The sequence below is a fragment of the Polypterus senegalus genome, chromosome 4 (assembly GCF_016835505.1).
Source record: "Polypterus senegalus isolate Bchr_013 chromosome 4, ASM1683550v1, whole genome shotgun sequence".
In the NCBI taxonomy this organism is placed as follows: domain Eukaryota; kingdom Metazoa; phylum Chordata; class Cladistia; order Polypteriformes; family Polypteridae; genus Polypterus; species Polypterus senegalus.
In genome coordinates this window covers 41634482-41652622 of record NC_053157.1, presented here as the reverse complement: position 1 = coordinate 41652622, position 18141 = coordinate 41634482, and the positions used below count along the sequence as shown (strand labels likewise).

General features: G+C 36.0%; 1 protein-coding gene across 1 annotated transcript in view; it reads right to left on the bottom strand.

Moving 5' to 3' along the window:
• The window catches only part of spef2 (sperm flagellar 2), a 159825-nt gene that overhangs the window by 25326 nt on the left and 116358 nt on the right, over positions 1–18141 (bottom strand). The window contains exons 27-32 of the mRNA XM_039750519.1: positions 15258–15399; positions 13379–13529; positions 12169–12294; positions 8093–8231; positions 7284–7513; positions 643–749 (exon numbers count right to left, since the gene is read on the bottom strand). Of these exons, the coding sequence (XP_039606453.1) occupies positions 643–749; positions 7284–7513; positions 8093–8231; positions 12169–12294; positions 13379–13529; positions 15258–15399 (895 nt within the window). The remainder of the gene's footprint in view (positions 1–642; positions 750–7283; positions 7514–8092; positions 8232–12168; positions 12295–13378; positions 13530–15257; positions 15400–18141) is intronic.

Genomic DNA, 18141 nt, shown 5'->3' with positions numbered 1-18141 from the left:
GGTCCGGTCACAACCCTGCCTACCCGCACTCGGAATGGGTGCATAGTGCATGCCCTTACCAGGTTAACATTGCCAGGGCATGTGAATTCTGGCGGAGCCTGTGTACAGTAGTAACTGGAGGTGCCGCACCTCTGTAAGGACACAATTCACATGCACTGCAGTTTGGGAGGAGATGGGGTGATGAGTGGAGAGGCAACAATTATGTATATAGTTTAAGCATGTTCAAATAAATAAAGTTCAGTAGTTTTTGCCTGCATTAAGAAAATGTTGTCTGGCGTATTTTCTTCCGACCCAGGGTGCTACAGTGTAATGCAATTAAATCACTTTAAGAGTAACATTCTCCAATACTGGTTGGCAAGTCTGACATGCCCTATAACTAGAAGTCACGCAATTTGACATCAGCTTTAATCAAATTCCCTCAGAGAGGCAGTGCTGGGAACAGTCTCTGTACAGAGTAAAGCCCAGATCCAAAAAAAACAAAAGACCACTATGACTGAGCAGCAATCTGACAGTAAGATGATCAATATTACTATTCATTATTCATTTTTTTAACATAACATATGTGATTTTAGTATCACTGATGACTAAAAACTAACTAAAAATGTTATTTGTTTGCACTTTATTACACTATAAACCATTTACCTGATTCACAGAAAGATTCATCCAGAGGTCAGGTAAAAAGTCATTCCCAAGGCTAATAGATGTCAGATCTTGTAAAATATCACTAAAGCTGTTAATTGTCACAAAACCTGAAATAAATGAACATGAAACTGTATTGGATTTTTTTCAAAGTGATTCAGTTTTCAAGATATTTAGATAAATACAATCATAGTAACTCTTTTTCTGCCAGAGTTATATATATGATTTTAATAAAGTATGGACCATTGATCTCTACATCTATTTATGACCTTCCTTACAGTAAAACCCTTCTCAACAAGATACCCACAAACTCCCCCATAAAATATGACATTAAAATAGCAGCAAGCAGTAAACAAATGTGTTAAATAAGTACATTATTTACGTTTTTTTCAATATTTTATTTTAAAGTCATGTAGAAAGGAAAGAATTTTGTACTGTCAATTTAAAGGACTAGAGCAGACCTGAGACACCATGAACATTTAAATATAAGAGAATAAATGTAATATATTAGCGTAATTTTATCTTAAGACACACTTTTTAGGAAATGAAAGCTCTTCCATCTAGATACAGAGGAACTATTTACGATACTGTTTTACCAAAGGTCTAAACATGTATTTTATAAGAAAAAAAGTGATAATAAAACAAAAACACACCAAAACCAAGTAACATTTAATACAAACTCTAATAATAAATAATAATAGTAATATAATCTGCTAATAAAACAAGAACTATATTAATGTAATTATTAATATATCCACTGACACAGTTGTGCTGTTCCTCAGAGGTCCACAGTCTTAGCTTACAAGCTCCTGCACTAGATGCTGTATGGAATTTGCAGGTTTTCTCTTTGCCCATATGAGTTTCTTTAGGATACTCTGGCTTATTTTCACTTCTCAAAGCTGTACAGATTAAGTTAAGTTATCTTATACCATTCACTCCCAAGGCTGATGCTGCTCAATTATGTTTGTAAGTCATTTTGGATAAAAGCTTCTGCTAAGTGAGTAAACATAAATGTACATGTTCTCAAAACAGAACAGTTCAGGCTCAGTTAATTTGCAGGAGGATCTCCTGTGCACAGTCCTTATAAGGCAAGACCACTGATCGTCTGTAGAAGTAAGCTTCAGACGGGCCATTTTATTTCTCTTACTTTTTAATGTTAATTGTATTGATTGAATTAATTACGATGAAACACATTACTTATAAGGACAATCAAATCCTCCACCTAATTTCTAGAACCATATGCACGAAAAGATCAATATGAATTACTTTCACAGATAATGAAACCTCAGAATGGTTAACAGAAGGCCAGCTTGTTTATTTTAGAACAGTGCCAATAAACTCTTGCTAAATTCTGAAAAAAAAAAACTTTAGTCTGTCCCTCTGAGAGATTATTAGATTATTTTGTAAACTGAAGCAAATACAACATTTTTTTCCCATTGTGCTACGTAGAATGGGTACAAATTCTTGCAAGTGGCAGAGCCAGCTGAGGGGTTTCAGGTGCCCAGGGCAAGCTAATTTAATAAGGGAGACATCCAGGCCCTGACAGAGAGTAAATGTAGTTCACACGACTGAGAAGGAGTATCCACACATTTTCCCTAGCTAAAGGAAAGACTGTCCATCTGGAAATGACGCGAGTTGCCTCAACTGGGTTTTGGGATATTCTTATGCTTTCTGGGAGCATTTGGATTGCTCAGTGGCATAGTCCATTAGAATTTTTTTCATAGAAAAATGTAGACAGAAATACATTTTTTTTAATTAATATTATTCATAGATCACATACTTGATTGTTTTAAGAAAGAAAATTAATGTTCCATACCAGAATGAAAATTATTGAGTACATTTATTTTAACTTTTTTTTCTTGTAGAAAAGGTGCCATTGCCTTATTGTTAACTCTCATTAAAATTTCGGTGTCCTAGGTGGTTGCCTAGCCTGCCTGAACCTTGGGCCAGCCCTGGTAATTGATTACACAATAACATGATTAATGAAATACGATATAACAAAAGATATGTTCATAATAGAACTTTGTCCCATCTGGTTTTACTCTGAAAAATTATATCAGAAGATTGGGAGTAATAATAAATCCAAAGTTATATACCAAACTAGCAGGAGTACCTGGTGTTGCCCGGGAATCTATAACCAATGAATTCCCGAAATGAAAGAAACAGAACATAGAAATAGAACAAACATTTTTCTGATTGACGTTTTATTGTAAGTTCCTGCACTCTAGATTCTGTGTGCTGTGGCGTTTCAGACACCCTTGAAATAGACTTTGTTGTGGCATCTGAAGTGGACCTTCCAATTCTACGTCTTTTTTTCGGTGGCACAAGTACATTGGCGAAAAGCAGGACAATTATAATGTGTTACATGGTATTACGTACAGAATAAGCACCACAGTGAGATGAATTTACGTTATTTACAATATGTCGTAAAGCGAACAAATAGCACCAGTCAGTCAGAAAGAGCAACACTGAAATCGTACTGTCAGCCGCGATGGTAACTACAGAGAGAAGTGACATACAACCGGTGCTGTGTTTGGGGAAAATGGTTGGGGAAGGATGGTGTCTTTTTAAGGTGAGTCTCTGTTCAAACATGCTTGAATATAACAGACTTTGGTGAATGAAATACAGCAGTATCAGTGTGCATGGGAGTGTGACGTGTGGAAACGCGGGTGTGTGAGACGGTCACGTGGACTGGGTCGTTAACGTTTTACATCCATACTGCAGTTCGTCTTCACTCGATCAAAGCAGTCGACCTTCTCATACTTCCGCCATCTGTTGGCATTTTAAAGAAACATGGGTAAAGAACAACGCACAGAGACCAAAGCTACCACTAGATGGTGCCGCGGTGAACTTCTGTTGCAACATGCAGCCATCTTAAGTACGGGGACGTGTGCTGAACATTGTGTCGGTGAAAAGGTGCAGATTGGACGCCCGGTGCAGATTTGTATGGCGGACAAACAAACATACATACATACACACATGCATACATTGACTCTACTTTATATATTAGATAAGTAAACATTTTTTCTCGAAACGAGTTGAGCATTCTTAATACATATGACATTAGCTTGACGACATTATGGTAATTTGTATATAACTACTGTAGTTGAGAAAAGTGCAATATGCAATTTTTATCTGAATTACATCATGCTTTGCTCAAACTGATGAATGTTGTATTTTGTTAGGGACTGAATTGCATTCATCATTTGAGAATCTAATTTGGAGGCCTTAGGCTCAATGTTGCTTCAGACCATGATAAGGAGTGCATTTTTGGAAATAATTTGGCACAGTCTGGAAATGTTGCCAACATCTTAATCAATACAGAATAATATACATTCACCATACTGTAGATATTGAAGGAAGACAAGGAATGTTTAGAATGTTTCCTTTAACAAAATGTCTGGTGTGCACATAGTAAATATAGGCATAATTTTTCAAAGAATGCATATATATTGGTATATGAAAGTCTGGCCAACAACTAACTTCATTAAATAAAACACTGCATAGCTTAAGGAAGCCTGATGATTATCGTACTTTTAAATTGGCCCTAGTGTGCGCTTGGTGTGTGTGTGTGTTTGCCCTGCGATGGACCAGCACCCTGTCCAGGGTTTGTTCCCTGCCTTGTGCCCATATTATTAAAATATTGTATGCAATTGCTAAAACTTAAAAGAATATTGTAACATAGAGTTAGGGAACATGGTGATAAAGGTCTTGATAGACCAATTTAAGTATCTGAGTGAATAATGAGCTCCTGTACAATAATTTATGTTATAAATAAAAACTGTGTACCCATGCATTTGATCTGGCCATAAGGCTATAATCCCCTACCTTAAACCTGATCAGGACTAAGCAGGTTAGAGAATGACATAAGAGTTATTGATAGGAAGATCTAGAACTAAAAACATCTTCAAAAGTTCTTTCTAAATTCTTAAAAAAAGGATTTGTTAATAAATAGTAAAATAGTAACTTTTCAAGAATATTGATTTTAACAATATTTATTGTCACAACTAATGTAAGATAATAAGATGACTGTATGGTCATGGTAGTTTACCTCAAATTTCAAAAATTGAATTCAAAGAGATCTTTAATTTTAGGCATTTTGACTGTTCTGAAAAAAATTTTAAGAAACTCATCCAATTTAATGTGATGTGCAAGACTAGGAAGAATATGTTTATATGAGTGCAGGAATTCTAGAGAATGTCTGTAAAACTTTCATCACATTTGGAAGTGAAAAATATGGATAAAGAATGTAGAGCACAATATCCTTGGCATAAAGAGACAGAGAAAGATTTTATTTGTGTCTTTCTCTAAACATCAGCTGAATTTCTGGTTGTTTGTGGAGCCAGGGGTACAAAAGTGATAGCAAACAGTATTGATGTTAAATTATTTTACTTATGCAAACAAAGGCTTCTGGTCTGGCATATAATTTATTCCATTAACATATGTTGAGTCAAAATCTAAATCCACATAGTACTGTAGGTATATATTATTAAACAACAGTCAAAAACAGAGTAAATGTCTGCAGCTTCATTTTCCAATATTATAGAGGGTGGCATGTTTTTTGCACTTTTTGGTAAAGCTTTCAGCTGAATTTTAACAATAGTGTTAGGACATTGGTTTGTAGGAAGAACAAGCTAAGGGTGTTCTAGTTCTGTTTTGGAAAAAAAACATCAATTGATTCCTTGCGTAGTATTGTGACTACTATGCACTTTTCTTGAGCTTTCACAAATGTTGACAGCATTAGCAGAGCTAATTGAACAGATTCCAATTTATAACATTCTGCTGGATAGCCATCTTTTCTTTTTTCCTCAGCTGTTCCTTGGCTGAATGTTTCTGTGTGCTTTAGATCTCTATAGTGTTAAAGGAGGAATTTAAGTGTTAAGTTCAGCCTTCAATATAGGGCAGCACGCTTTGTGCCAAAGCAATTTATTTTTGTATAGAATGGGCTGGGGTTCTCAATGAGATCTTCATCATACCTGCCTATTGCTCATGGACCCTCTTATGCATGGGTTTTGCTATGCCATGATTACTGTGCAGGAGTTACAAGATGAGTGGACACAGTATATAAATTAGGGGAGCTGCAGTGGTACTAGTGCTTAAGCATTGTGATTTGTGCCTTTGTAAAAGCCTGTCTTGTTAGAGGTTTATATTTCCTCTGCTGAAAGTAATACTCGCCCTAAAAATTGTATTTTTATAAATGTTACTTACCCCCATGTGATTGGTAGTGATGGTTGAGAAAATTTTTAATCTTGTGGTTTAATGGAAAAAAAAATATTTTGAATATTTAAACTTAAAGCTGCCCTGTGGTGACCAAGTGTGGATAACAGTAAACGTCCATGGAAAAAAATACAAACAATTCTCACATAACTAATGCCACATAATCCACATGTCAGATATACATTCATATGGTCAAAACATACAAAATGTGTGCATATTTGGCTAAAATATTATAAACAGTTACTTCCAGAAAACATTAAAGATGCGATTCCCACAATGCTGTGTAATTGAAATGAACAGGCTTCTTGACCAATGAATGAAGGACAGAGGCAGATTGCCATGACATGCTCTGATATAAACCAACTTAGTGGTCAACAGCCCTTTACAGAGCAGTGCATTGCACAATTGACCCAAACTTTCTATTACCTGATGTGGAATCAATTTGAAAAAGCTGTAAAGTGTGCTAAAGCAGCTACACTATTTCATTAAAGGCGAAAAAGGTCTGAAATGATTTTTCTTGATTTTAGTGTTTAAATGTACAAAAAGAGAGAGAGGCTGGGAGCATGTGCTGATAGCTCGTTGACGCACACACCACACACCGAACCACCTGGATTGGGACCCAAGTGCAGCGGGTGACACCTCAGCACCACACTGCAACAGTGTGAGGTTTTTTATGATGGCTGGAGTACCAATCCCAATACCCAGGATGAAGCAATTGCAGGAACAAAAAGAGAAATGTCAAAAAGTGTATGCAGACTTTTCAGATCCATTGTATGCATACTGTACATACATACATTTCATGATATTACTGAGTTCATTATCAAGAGCAAATCCCAGCAGCATCAGACACAAAGTGAGAATCATCCATACATGGATGGGCAATCATTTGGATGGGGAAACTCACATCATTCATATTAGGACAATTATGTGTTAAAAATTAGAAAGACAGACAGACAGACAGACAGACAGACAGACAGACAGACAGACAGACAGACAGACAGACAGATAGACAGATAGATAGATAGATAGATAGATAGATAGATAGATAGATAGATAGTCAAAGAAGCTATGAGGCACTGTCCTAACCACTGCACCACTAAGTCAACTCCTGGTAAATATGTTAAAATTAAAGTGTTTTAATATAAGCCCTAATAACACTCTCAGACTCCCTTAATCAATTTCATCTATGCCAGGTGTACGGCAGCAACCATCCCTGGACATGGAGACAGTCCATTGACACATTATCTTGTATTTACACAAGCTCAGTTTAGAATCACTATTTAACCTAACAGAAATATATTTGGGATATGGAAGGAAAACCAGTGTATCCAGAGGAAATATCCAGTAAGTTTCAAAAGTAGCACAATAATGAAAAGCTGTTTTAAACTTACTATACAGTATGTAATGAAAAAATATAAAATACTCACCTGATGGTGCTAGTGCATAAAACTGTTCAAATAGTGAGTTGAGCTGTCTGATTGTCAGGCAACCATCAACTGAGAACTCAACAGAAGAAGGTCGTGGTACAGGCTCTGGGGTTTTAACCACTCTCACATCACCCCTGATATAAAATTCTGAACCAGACAGAGCTAGTTCATGACGAATCTTGGATCCGTTCTCAATGTGATGACGTGCCACCTCAGTGAGGTTATCAATGCTTAAAAACAGTACATAATTAATAAAATATACAGTATATGTATAAAATCCCAGCTTAATGCATACATATTAAATGTACTGGAGAAGCTGATGCTATTTGAGTCATGTCTTTTTTCCTGAAGTGCTGAGCTTGATCCTTGAGCTTTAATCTCTATTCTCTAGAGAGAACTGGAAGACCCAAATAGGTAGCAAAGGAATGCTGGAAACAATGAGCAGATGTCTCTATCTGGAATGAGTTCAAATCTCACTAGGTAAAAGTTACAGTTGAAGCTACATTGATAAAGTTTTCAGGGATTCCCTACTGTTATGTCCCTAATAGAATGTTACTACTAGAAAACATGAAGTCAATTAAATTATTAGAAAAAAAGTATACAGAGAGTAGAGTTATTTCCAATTACATTTGTCACATTTTCAGAATATACAGTACATAATGTGCTGTATGTAACATAAAAACAAACATTATATAAGCCTTTATGGACTTTACTGCAGTTTCATGATTATATCTTGCATTTATTATGCTTGGTCTGTTTTATATAAAGAACAACATAAAAACATACATGTTCATGAATATGCACTATACCTTTTCATTTCTGAAAGGAATCTTGCACCAAGCCAGTCATCCATATCTTTATATGTATTTTCTGATTTTCTTTGTAAGTCTCGGATCACATTTAAAGACTTTGCTTTAATTACTTCAAGGCGTGATTTTACTCTAGCCTCTATAAAAACACAAAATGTACAATTTTTTTAATATACTCAAAACTTTTAAAATACTGAAGACACTGCACTAGATATTATGAGTAGCTTAGCCATATATTATGGATCTATATCAAATTCCAGAATTATTCAACATATGCCATTATATAATCAGTAATTACAGATCCCAGAAGTGAGCCAAGTCACTCCGTTTCATTTTTTCTCATGGTGTTTTCTACAGGGTTTCTGGAACTGAAAGCATAACTGCACAAGTGGAGACAAGAGTAAGGGGTTCATCATGTAGTTTAATACAATCTTTTTTTTTTGCATGTTAGTCAAACATGCAAGTAAGATTTTCACTGTACTGTGTGTGGTAAAATAATATTACTACTGCCACAATTAATATACAACATACACCATGTATTTCATATTTAATTTGTTAACAAAATCTTTAAACACTGACATTTGCAAGCCCTTTGCAATATTTCAGTAAGCCTAATGACTTTAAAGAAATTAAAAGTTGCTGACATTTTTTTTTTTAATTAATTTTATTGTAATCATGCCATACAAATCGATCCATTTTTACAAAAAATAGGATTGAGAACAAGTCGACCCCCACCCCTGAGAGAGACAGCATGGCCAAAGGGGTAAAACTTAAGGCTTGTAAACATACCTAAATTAATGAGTTTAATAGGCCAATAGAGATGAATGGAGAAGAAAAAGAAATGAGGAGATAATTGCTTCCTCGGTGCTTTAAGAGCTAATTGTAAAATATTACTGATTAGATCCTGCCATGTTTTGAAAAAAATCTGTACAGATCCTCTAACTGAATATTTGATTTTTTTCCAATTTCAAATAGTATAACACATTGGTTTCCCACTGAGCAGAGAAAGGATTCTTCCAGTTTAGCAAAATAAGTCTGTGTGCCAAAAGTGTAGTGAATGCCATCACAATTTGTTTGTCCTTCTCCACTTTAAACCCATCTGGAAGAACCCCAAACACAGCTGTTAATGGGTTTGGAGGGATTGTGAGTCCAAGGCTGTCTGAAAGGTAATTAAAAATTTTGTCCAGAATAATGTTAATTTGGTGCAGGCCCAGAACATGTGACCCAGTGAGGCTGGGACTTGATTGCAGCATTCACAGGTTGGATCCTGCCCTGGAAACCTTTTGGACAATTTTAGGTGAGGCAGATGTGCTCGATATATAATTTCGAGTTGAATAATTGTATGCTTTGTGCATATGGAGCTCGAGTGAATTCTCTGCATTGCTACTTTCCACTCCTTTTCTGATATATTGATTAAGAGATCTTTTTCCCATTGTCCTCTTGGATCTTTGAAAGGGAAGGGCCTGAAAATCTATACTAATAAAAGGCAAAGCCCTCACTCACTCACTCACTCACTCACTCACTGACTCACTCACTCACTCACTCACTCACTGACTCATCACTAATTCTCCAACTTCCCGTGTAGGTAGAAGGCTGAAATTTGGCAGGCTCATTCCTTACAGCTTACTTACAAAAGTTGGGCAGGTTTCATTTCGAAATTCTACGCCTAATGGTCATAACTGGAAGGTATTTTTCTCCATTAACTGTAATAGAGTTTAGCTGGAAAGACGTGGGGGGCGGAGTTTCGTGTGACATCATCACGCCTCCCACGTAATCACGTGAACTGACTGTCAACGCAGTGCGTAGAAAATCAGGAAGACCTCCAAAAAGCGCTTAAGAAAACTTGCATTATATAATTGAGAAGGCAGCGAAAAACAATAAGAAGCGAGCGAGTGACATATACTACCATATTCATGAGTCCTGCTACCTCGGAAAGAAAGCAAGGTGCAAACCTAAACTTTAAATTAAGTTCATAGACAGGCTACCGCTGGCGTTTCACATGCCCACGGGAATGCGGGATACAAGTTTAATGAGAGGACGAGGATATAAACGAGAGTTTTGATCACTTTGTAACTAAGTTAAAATTGTAGGTGAAGGGGTGTGCTTATGCAAATTCCGAGAGACTGTGTTTGTGGGGATTGACAGTTAAGGCGGGTGGGGGAGTCACGTCATCATCACCCCTCCCATTCATCTCATTTCGTTCTTAGCACAAGCACAGCTGAGAAGCTTCGATGCATGTGCTCCTTAACGCGTTAAAAAATAATGCATTTAATCACACTTTGCATTACAAGCAAAGGGAGCTTTTGTCAATGCATGATTTCCTGGTACACCGATTACATTGATCACCGTATCCCGATTCATTTTACCCTCGCACCACCTTAGTTTGAGAAGAAGTATGAAAAAATATGAGGTTAACACAGAAAAACAGATCACCAATTCAAGCTTTATGAATAATCGATTCGCCATCAATATTTGTTTTGGTAAAGCCATCCTCCTTCCATTTTATAAGTTTTCCGCCACTAGCCATGATTAAATGAACGGTAAAAAAGTAAGAGCAAAGCGAGGGTGACTTATTTAGGCAGGCATTTATATGACAGCAACACTCATGACAATGTCAATCATGTTACGTTATTATTAAAAGGTTTCCTTTTCTTTTCATTACTTCTTTAACACACTACTTCTCCGCTGCAGTAGCGGGTATTTTGCTATATATATAATATATGAATTACCTCCAAAGAACGCTTAGACTTTTGATATCATGAACATGTGTACAAAAGGGGTCTCCTTCCCAGCAAAAGTCGAGCAGCCAGAGCGTGTGCGCACACTACTTCTCCGCTGCCAAGCGCGGGTATTTTGCTATATATATATATATATATATATAGATAGATAGATATATATAGATAGATATGAGAACAACACTCATATCAATGACAAAACAATTACATTAACAATCATGTTACGTTATTTTTAAAATTTTTCCTTTTCTTTTTCGTACCTTCTTTAACACACTACTTCTCCGCTGCGAAGCGCGGGTATTCTGCTAGTATTTTTATATATTGCAGAGATGGTGTTTAAGTCCTTGAAATTGAGAAATATTTTTTCCAGCATGGACGAGGGTGCAAAATGAGGAAAACCGGGCAGGTTCTGTTTAATGAAGTTTCTAATTTGAAGATAGTGAAAGATATGTGTAGCTGGAAAGTTACATTTGGAATGTAACATTATTCTGGACAAAATTTTTTAATTACCTTTCAGATAGCCCATTAACAGCTGTGTTTGGGGTTCTTCTAGAGGGGCTTAAAGTGGAGAAAGACAAACAAATTGTGATTGCATTCACTACACTTTTGGCACGCAGACTTATTCTGCTAAACTGGAAGAACCCAAACTCTCCTCTTTTAAGTCAGTGGGAAACCGATGTGTTATATTATTTGAAATTGGAAAAAATCAAATACTCAGTTAGAGGATCCGTACAGACTTTTTTCAAAACCTGGCAGGATCTAATCAGTAATATTTTAAAATAAGTTCATAAAACACAGAGAATTTACTAATTTAGCTATGTTTACAAGCCTTAAATTTTACGCCGTTTGGCTTGCTCTCTCTCTCTCAGGGGTGGGGATCGATCTGTTCTTAACTCAATTTTTCTTTTTGTAAAAACTTGATTGCTTTGTATGGATGGCAATAAAATTAATAAAAATATATATAAAAAAAAAAAAATTGGAATGTAATTGTTTATAGGATGCAAAGATGTTGTCTATATAAAGATCTCTAAGCAATTTAATTCCAAATTTTTTCCAGATATTAAAAACTGCATTTTATAGTCTTATATTCAGGTAGTACCTTATTACATACAATAGCTTTAACCTTAATTTCTAAATTTGCCGGTAGTTAATGCTATGAAGCCTATTATTGTGTTGGCACTTACAATTGTGGAGGTAGAAATTAATAGATTAGAAATAGCTTGTGCTCTTTCTCCCCCTTTAGAATTTAAATGTTGATAAGGTGTATAAACATTTTATTAGCAAGTCAGTATCCCTCTTGTCATTATACAAAATTATGGAGTAGAAGGACTGCATTTTTACCTTCAAGCTGAAGAGCACCATAATATTCCTTTTTCATTTTTTCTTTTTTCCTCTTCTTTTTTAGCTCTTCAGCACTCTGTTCTGCAGCTGGAAATGAGGCAGGACGAGGAGTAGGACTTGGAGCTCCTGTGGAAAAAATGCTTTAATTGTCATTAATAGTTTCATGTTTAATGTCATAATAGATTCATGAAACATTTATAATTTAAACTAAAGGTCAGGACATTTTCATAAAACTCTGCAAAAATAGCTTCAATAACATAAAACAACATTACAACAATATACGTTATGTAGCAATCTTTTTTAAACTTATCTATCAGCCTTGGACTGATTATATATGAAATATGTGATTACATATCGAACAAAAAGTTAAATCACTTCAAAAGTCCTAAATTATATCACTTTTGAAGGCCAGCTACATTGTAGGTGATGCTATTCAGATGTTCATGCAGTTAGGCCAGAAGAGCCAGCTCTAGGAAGAGTCCTGAGAGTTTCAAATCTGTTTTGTTTCAGTCACTAACACTACTGTGTTCTTGGGAACACTCAAAATTTTTAAAATGTTTTTATCCCCTTGCCTAATCTATGCTTCACCACAGGCTTGTTTTTTGTCCTGACATGCAGTGTGAATTGTTGGACCTTAGGTACATCAGTGTGTGTCTTACTTAATGATGTCCAACCAACTTAGTTTGCCCGAGGTGGACTCCAGTCATGTTCTAGACTCATCTCAGGGATGATTAAGGCAAATAGGATACACCTGACCAGAATTTGGAGTGTCACAGCAAATGGTCTTAATGCTTATATACAGTGCATCCGGAAAGTATTCACAGCGCATCACTTTTTTCACATTTTGTTATGTTACAGCCTTATTCGAAAATGGATTAAATTCATTTTTCCCTCAGAATTCTACACACAATAACCCATAATGACAATGTGAAAAAAGTTTACTTGAGATGTTTGCAAATTTATTAAAAATAAAAAAACTTTCTCAATAACACTGAGCTAAAAATTTTGTTAAACAAATCTTGCATACTTTAAAGAAGCCTTTTCTTTAATGAAGAATAAGAAAACATACATGACTTTTAAATGCATCCTGGATAGATAGATAGATAGATAGATAGATAGATAGATAGATAGATAGATAGATAGATAGATAGATAGATAGATAGATAGATAGATAGATAGATAGATGCTTCCATTGTTCTACTGTAATAACCTTTCTTCTTAGCAGACTTTGGTGCCTTTTTCTTGTCTTTTGCGCTTGCAGCTGCAGCTGAGGCTTGGGATGCTTTTTGCCTTTCTCTTTCCTCGCTCTGGAGCTGTTCCTGAGCCTCTTCAGCTTCTCTTTGCTGTGCTTCACTCGTGACCTAAAAGCATTCAATGATAACATTTTTGATCGTGAAGTACATTTAAGAATTTTAACTTTGTTCTAATTATGGTAGTCAGTTCTTATCTTACATTAGATAGATAGATAGATAGATAGATAGATAGATAGATAGATAGATAGATAGATAGATAGATAGATAGATAGATAGTACTTTATTTGCATTAACTTTTACAGAAGCTCAAGAGATCTAGAAATATTATACAAAACAACCACTATAACCACCTCAACCACATACAAGAAAGAAAAAAGAACAAAAAATTCTGCCATGGCTAATGATAAGAGAGCAGTCACACAGAGGCATTATATGGGTGTATTACTGTAGGTGTGAAGGACCACCAGTTGCATTTCTTGACCCACTTCCGCTGACCAATTTGTTGGCTCAAGGTACTTAATGCTACTGTGTAAGAGAAAGGATGTGCAACATTGTTCATGGTGGCCATCAGTTTTATTTTCATTCTCTTCCACAACTGAGTCTGCCTTCTTAATCAGCTTGTTAAATTTGTGAGTCTCTCTTAAAGTGATGTTACCTGTACACTAATGCCACACTACAGCACAGAAAGCCACACTGACCATCACAGTTACAGAACATATTATGGATGTCACTTCCGATATTATAGGACCCAGTCTCCTAAGAAAAAAGTGCCTGTTCTGCTCTTTCTTATATAGCTCCTCAGTGATATGAGAAGCATCCATCCTGTCACTGCTGTGGGCCCTCAAATACCTGTAGCAATGCCCAACTTCCTTGAGGTTGTGAAAATCAATGACCAGTTCCTTGGTTTTACTTATGGTGAGTTGCAGACAATTCTCTTTGCATTAATAAACAAAGTTCTCCACCTGATTCCTATTTTCTGTCTCATTCTACTTGTCAATGCACCATATTAGTACAGCATCAACATGATACCTTCTGGCATGACATGGTGTTATTTTTCTAGTCAGAGATGTACAGAGTGAACATAAAAGTTAACAGCACTGTTTCTTATGTTGCTCCAGTGTTGCTCACATTCACATCAGAGACTCAGTCTCCTGAGCCTCAAAAACTGTGGTTCTGCTGGCCCTGTGGAGCAGATGGATAACTGCATTTTCAACTTCAATCTTTTCCCAATAGGCAAACTGCAGTGGGTTAAGGTGGCCTTTCACAGGATGACTTATATACTGCAGGGTCAGCCATTCTAAGATCTTCATGATGTGGGATATAAGAGCCATTGGTCTAAAGTCAATATGTGAAGAGATACCTACCTACTCTGGAACTTGAACAATACGGGATGACCTTCACAGCAGTGGAGCTTTTTTCACAGCCTTAATGACAGACTGACCAGGTAACAGAGGAGACCACAAAGTTGTAACACACTTTTAGAACTCAAGAACTGACTTTATTCAGTCCCCTGAATTTTCAAGTATGTAGCCTCCTCAGTTGTGTCCTTACTTGGTCATTAGTTATAGACAGCGCATATTGACTGTCTGAGGTGGAGGCATCACTGGCCATAGCAGATGAAGTGATAGGATTTATTGAAGCAGTACAAATGGTGAGAAGGATTGGCCATTGAAAATAGGGGATGATGGGAGAGCTAACTATGACATTATTTCAAGCAGTGAGAAAATGAAAGTACTTGTAGATTAAATGCTCTAGTTTTGAAAATGATATTAAATGTTAGAAAGTGTCTTGTATAGGTTTTCTACTTGAGCATAAACAAATTATAGTAAAACTCACCATGTTTGATACTGATGACATTGCTGTCTGCCAAATATCCATTAGTAATTGTTCATCTTTATTTTTGGTGCTCACAGGTTGTGCTTTCCCTTTTGTTCCATTTTGATCAGATGGCTGTGATTTTCGGGACAGTAGCGGGATTCTGAAAAAAACAATTATCACTGCCTTAAATTTTTGGCAAACAAATCTTTATTTAGCAAAGTTGGCCAAAACTTAGATAGATCTGCTATGAAGCTATGATTTAATGAGCCTGAAAAATGAAACTGTGCTACCATTTCATAAAGTGTGCATCTTTGTCATTATGTAGCTAAATAAAAAGTGCCATGTCTCACTTGCTAGGTTGAGAATGCGAATGGGAATTTATTGTCATATGCACAGTAAAGAGTCAGTCACACTGTACAACAAAAATCTTACCCTGCATGCTCTTCCAATTAAACACAAGACAACACAATTAAAGTGGTAATAGTCAATAAAGAATAAATAGGAAAAAGAAACAAAAACACCTTTCTATAACAAATACAGAGGTGCAATGTATGTGTATACAGTACAAATACTATGAGTATTATGTAAATATATACATCTGATAATGTGACTGAAACATACAATTCAAAAATCAACATGGAATGTCAGGTTCTGAAAACATGGAAACTTCTTCCAGGTTGTGAACCTTTCTTACACTTTATATAAGCACTGCTTAATTGGACACTTTGTTTCCCTTCAATTAAGATGGGAAAGTGCCCATATATTCAGAGTTGATGTGTCATATGACTATGGCAGTCAACTATAACCATCTGTTTGGTGTTCATTTTGATAATGTACTTTACTTTGATGGATGCTGTGATATAACATTTATCAGTATATTAACAAACCTCTTTACAATACAGAAAACAATCTTTCTGAATCAAGGATAATGAGATACCATATGAACTGAAATGGCTTTACTTATAGTGGGCATGTGAAAATAACGAACATTGATAAAACATGTTCAAGATTTCAAAGGTTGTTGATGCCACATAAAGACTAAGGAGATATACATCATTCCTATATTTTTGTTTTTATTTGTGCATATCAGTTGCCGGAGTTATGTTCCATGTGTTTTTGGGTGGACCCTCAAAAGGTGTTGCTACCTCCCAATCAGCATCAAGAACTATCCTCCCTTCTATAAATCCAGAGGGTCTTCCAGAGTTCCTGATGGTTCATTAAAACCATGCTTGAGAATGGTGAGTTTTTTTGGTGTTTTGGGCTGTGCTTGTGCCTTTGGAATTTTGACCATTGTGCTCTGTGTTAGATTAAGTTTCTGGATTACTGTATTGTGACTTGTTTGCATTGGATTGCCTTAAAGATTTTGGGCTCCATGGAGTTTCATTGTTTTTCAAATCACCAAAAGCATTTTGTGAAAATAAACTTTTTAGTTTATAAAAATGTGGTTGTCGCCCTTATTACTAGACAGGGTTTGACATGATATCTTTGTCTTGTGGGCATTTTTCTGAAGTGCTTTTGGAACTTATTGGGATTTACGTGCTTTGAGACTCCTAGTTCAAGACACTTTGAAGTTGGGAGACACTTATTCTTTGTTGTGCCTGATTAGGATTAGTCACTGAATCAGGAGGGTCACTCCATACCACAGTGTGCCATTGGTCAAAGATGGGTGACGAGAACTGGTATACATTTATAGTCTCTTTGCATTTCTACTCTCTGTCTCGCTATTTCTCAATCTTGAGAAACCATCTCTATCATGGCAGCCATGGTGGCTGCTGGACCCTGTGCAGATGATGAGTTTGCTATGAAACAAAATTGAGTGCAACTACAAGTTTATGTGCCACCTGAAATTACACATTTAGCACTATCACGTTATATGGTTTGCTAGCACTTACATTTGTACTTTTTTAATATGCTGGGTATATTACCTACAATACAAAATGAATAAAAGTGTAACGCTTTCTCCTGCCTGTTCTTTTACTCTAATTGCCTGTTGTTATAACCATACATTATAAAAAGGAAAGGAGAAAGTGCTGAACCACAGTACCTGAAAGTGTGGTAAGAGTATAAGATTTAAGACATATTGTTAAGATTTACCTAATAAAGAGTGTAAAGGGGAGCACAGGGACACCCTGGAACCCTAACATGACAAAACACCTTACAAAAATAGAGTGAAAAAATCATTACATTAGCTAGACTAAATTAATTCAAGCTAAACCATACCAAGTGACTGTACATACTAACACACAGATTATGGCAGTTTTCCTTATTTTTTTCACTAGCATTTGAATAGGATGATGTAAATTAGCCTGGTGTGCATGAGTGTGTGCACTGTAAGACACTAGCACCTCGTCTTAGGCTGGCTCATGTTCTGTTACCTTCATTTCTGGGATGTTTCAGTTCCACTTGACCCTCAACTGGAAAATATGTATTTAGTAAATGGATGGAGGAATGATACTGAATTAAATATTGTAGTGCTTCAGGTCAGAAAATTATGCAGTTCAAACTCCTGGCATTAACAGCAACAGAACCCACAAACACCTAATGTATTATAGATTGCAGATTACAGATTGGTTCATGCATTAGAGTTGCTGTATATTTAGTCAAGACAGCTATGGTTTATAATAGCCTGAAAAAATAGAAACGAAATCGCAAAAAAAAAAAAAGCACAAACCAAAACTATATACATGTGTTTACCTTACTGGGTTTTCTTTCTGTTTCATCTTTACTTTTCAGATTTACTAAATTACTCTTGTGGATAAACCAAGTTATTTATAATAATGTAACATCACTAAAGCGTTGCACATTTGCATTTCAAAAGTACATTTATAAATTATACAATGCAAGCAAGGTTGCATGTTATGAGCTGGCTAGTACTTGGTTAAGATACTCAGATAACATAGTC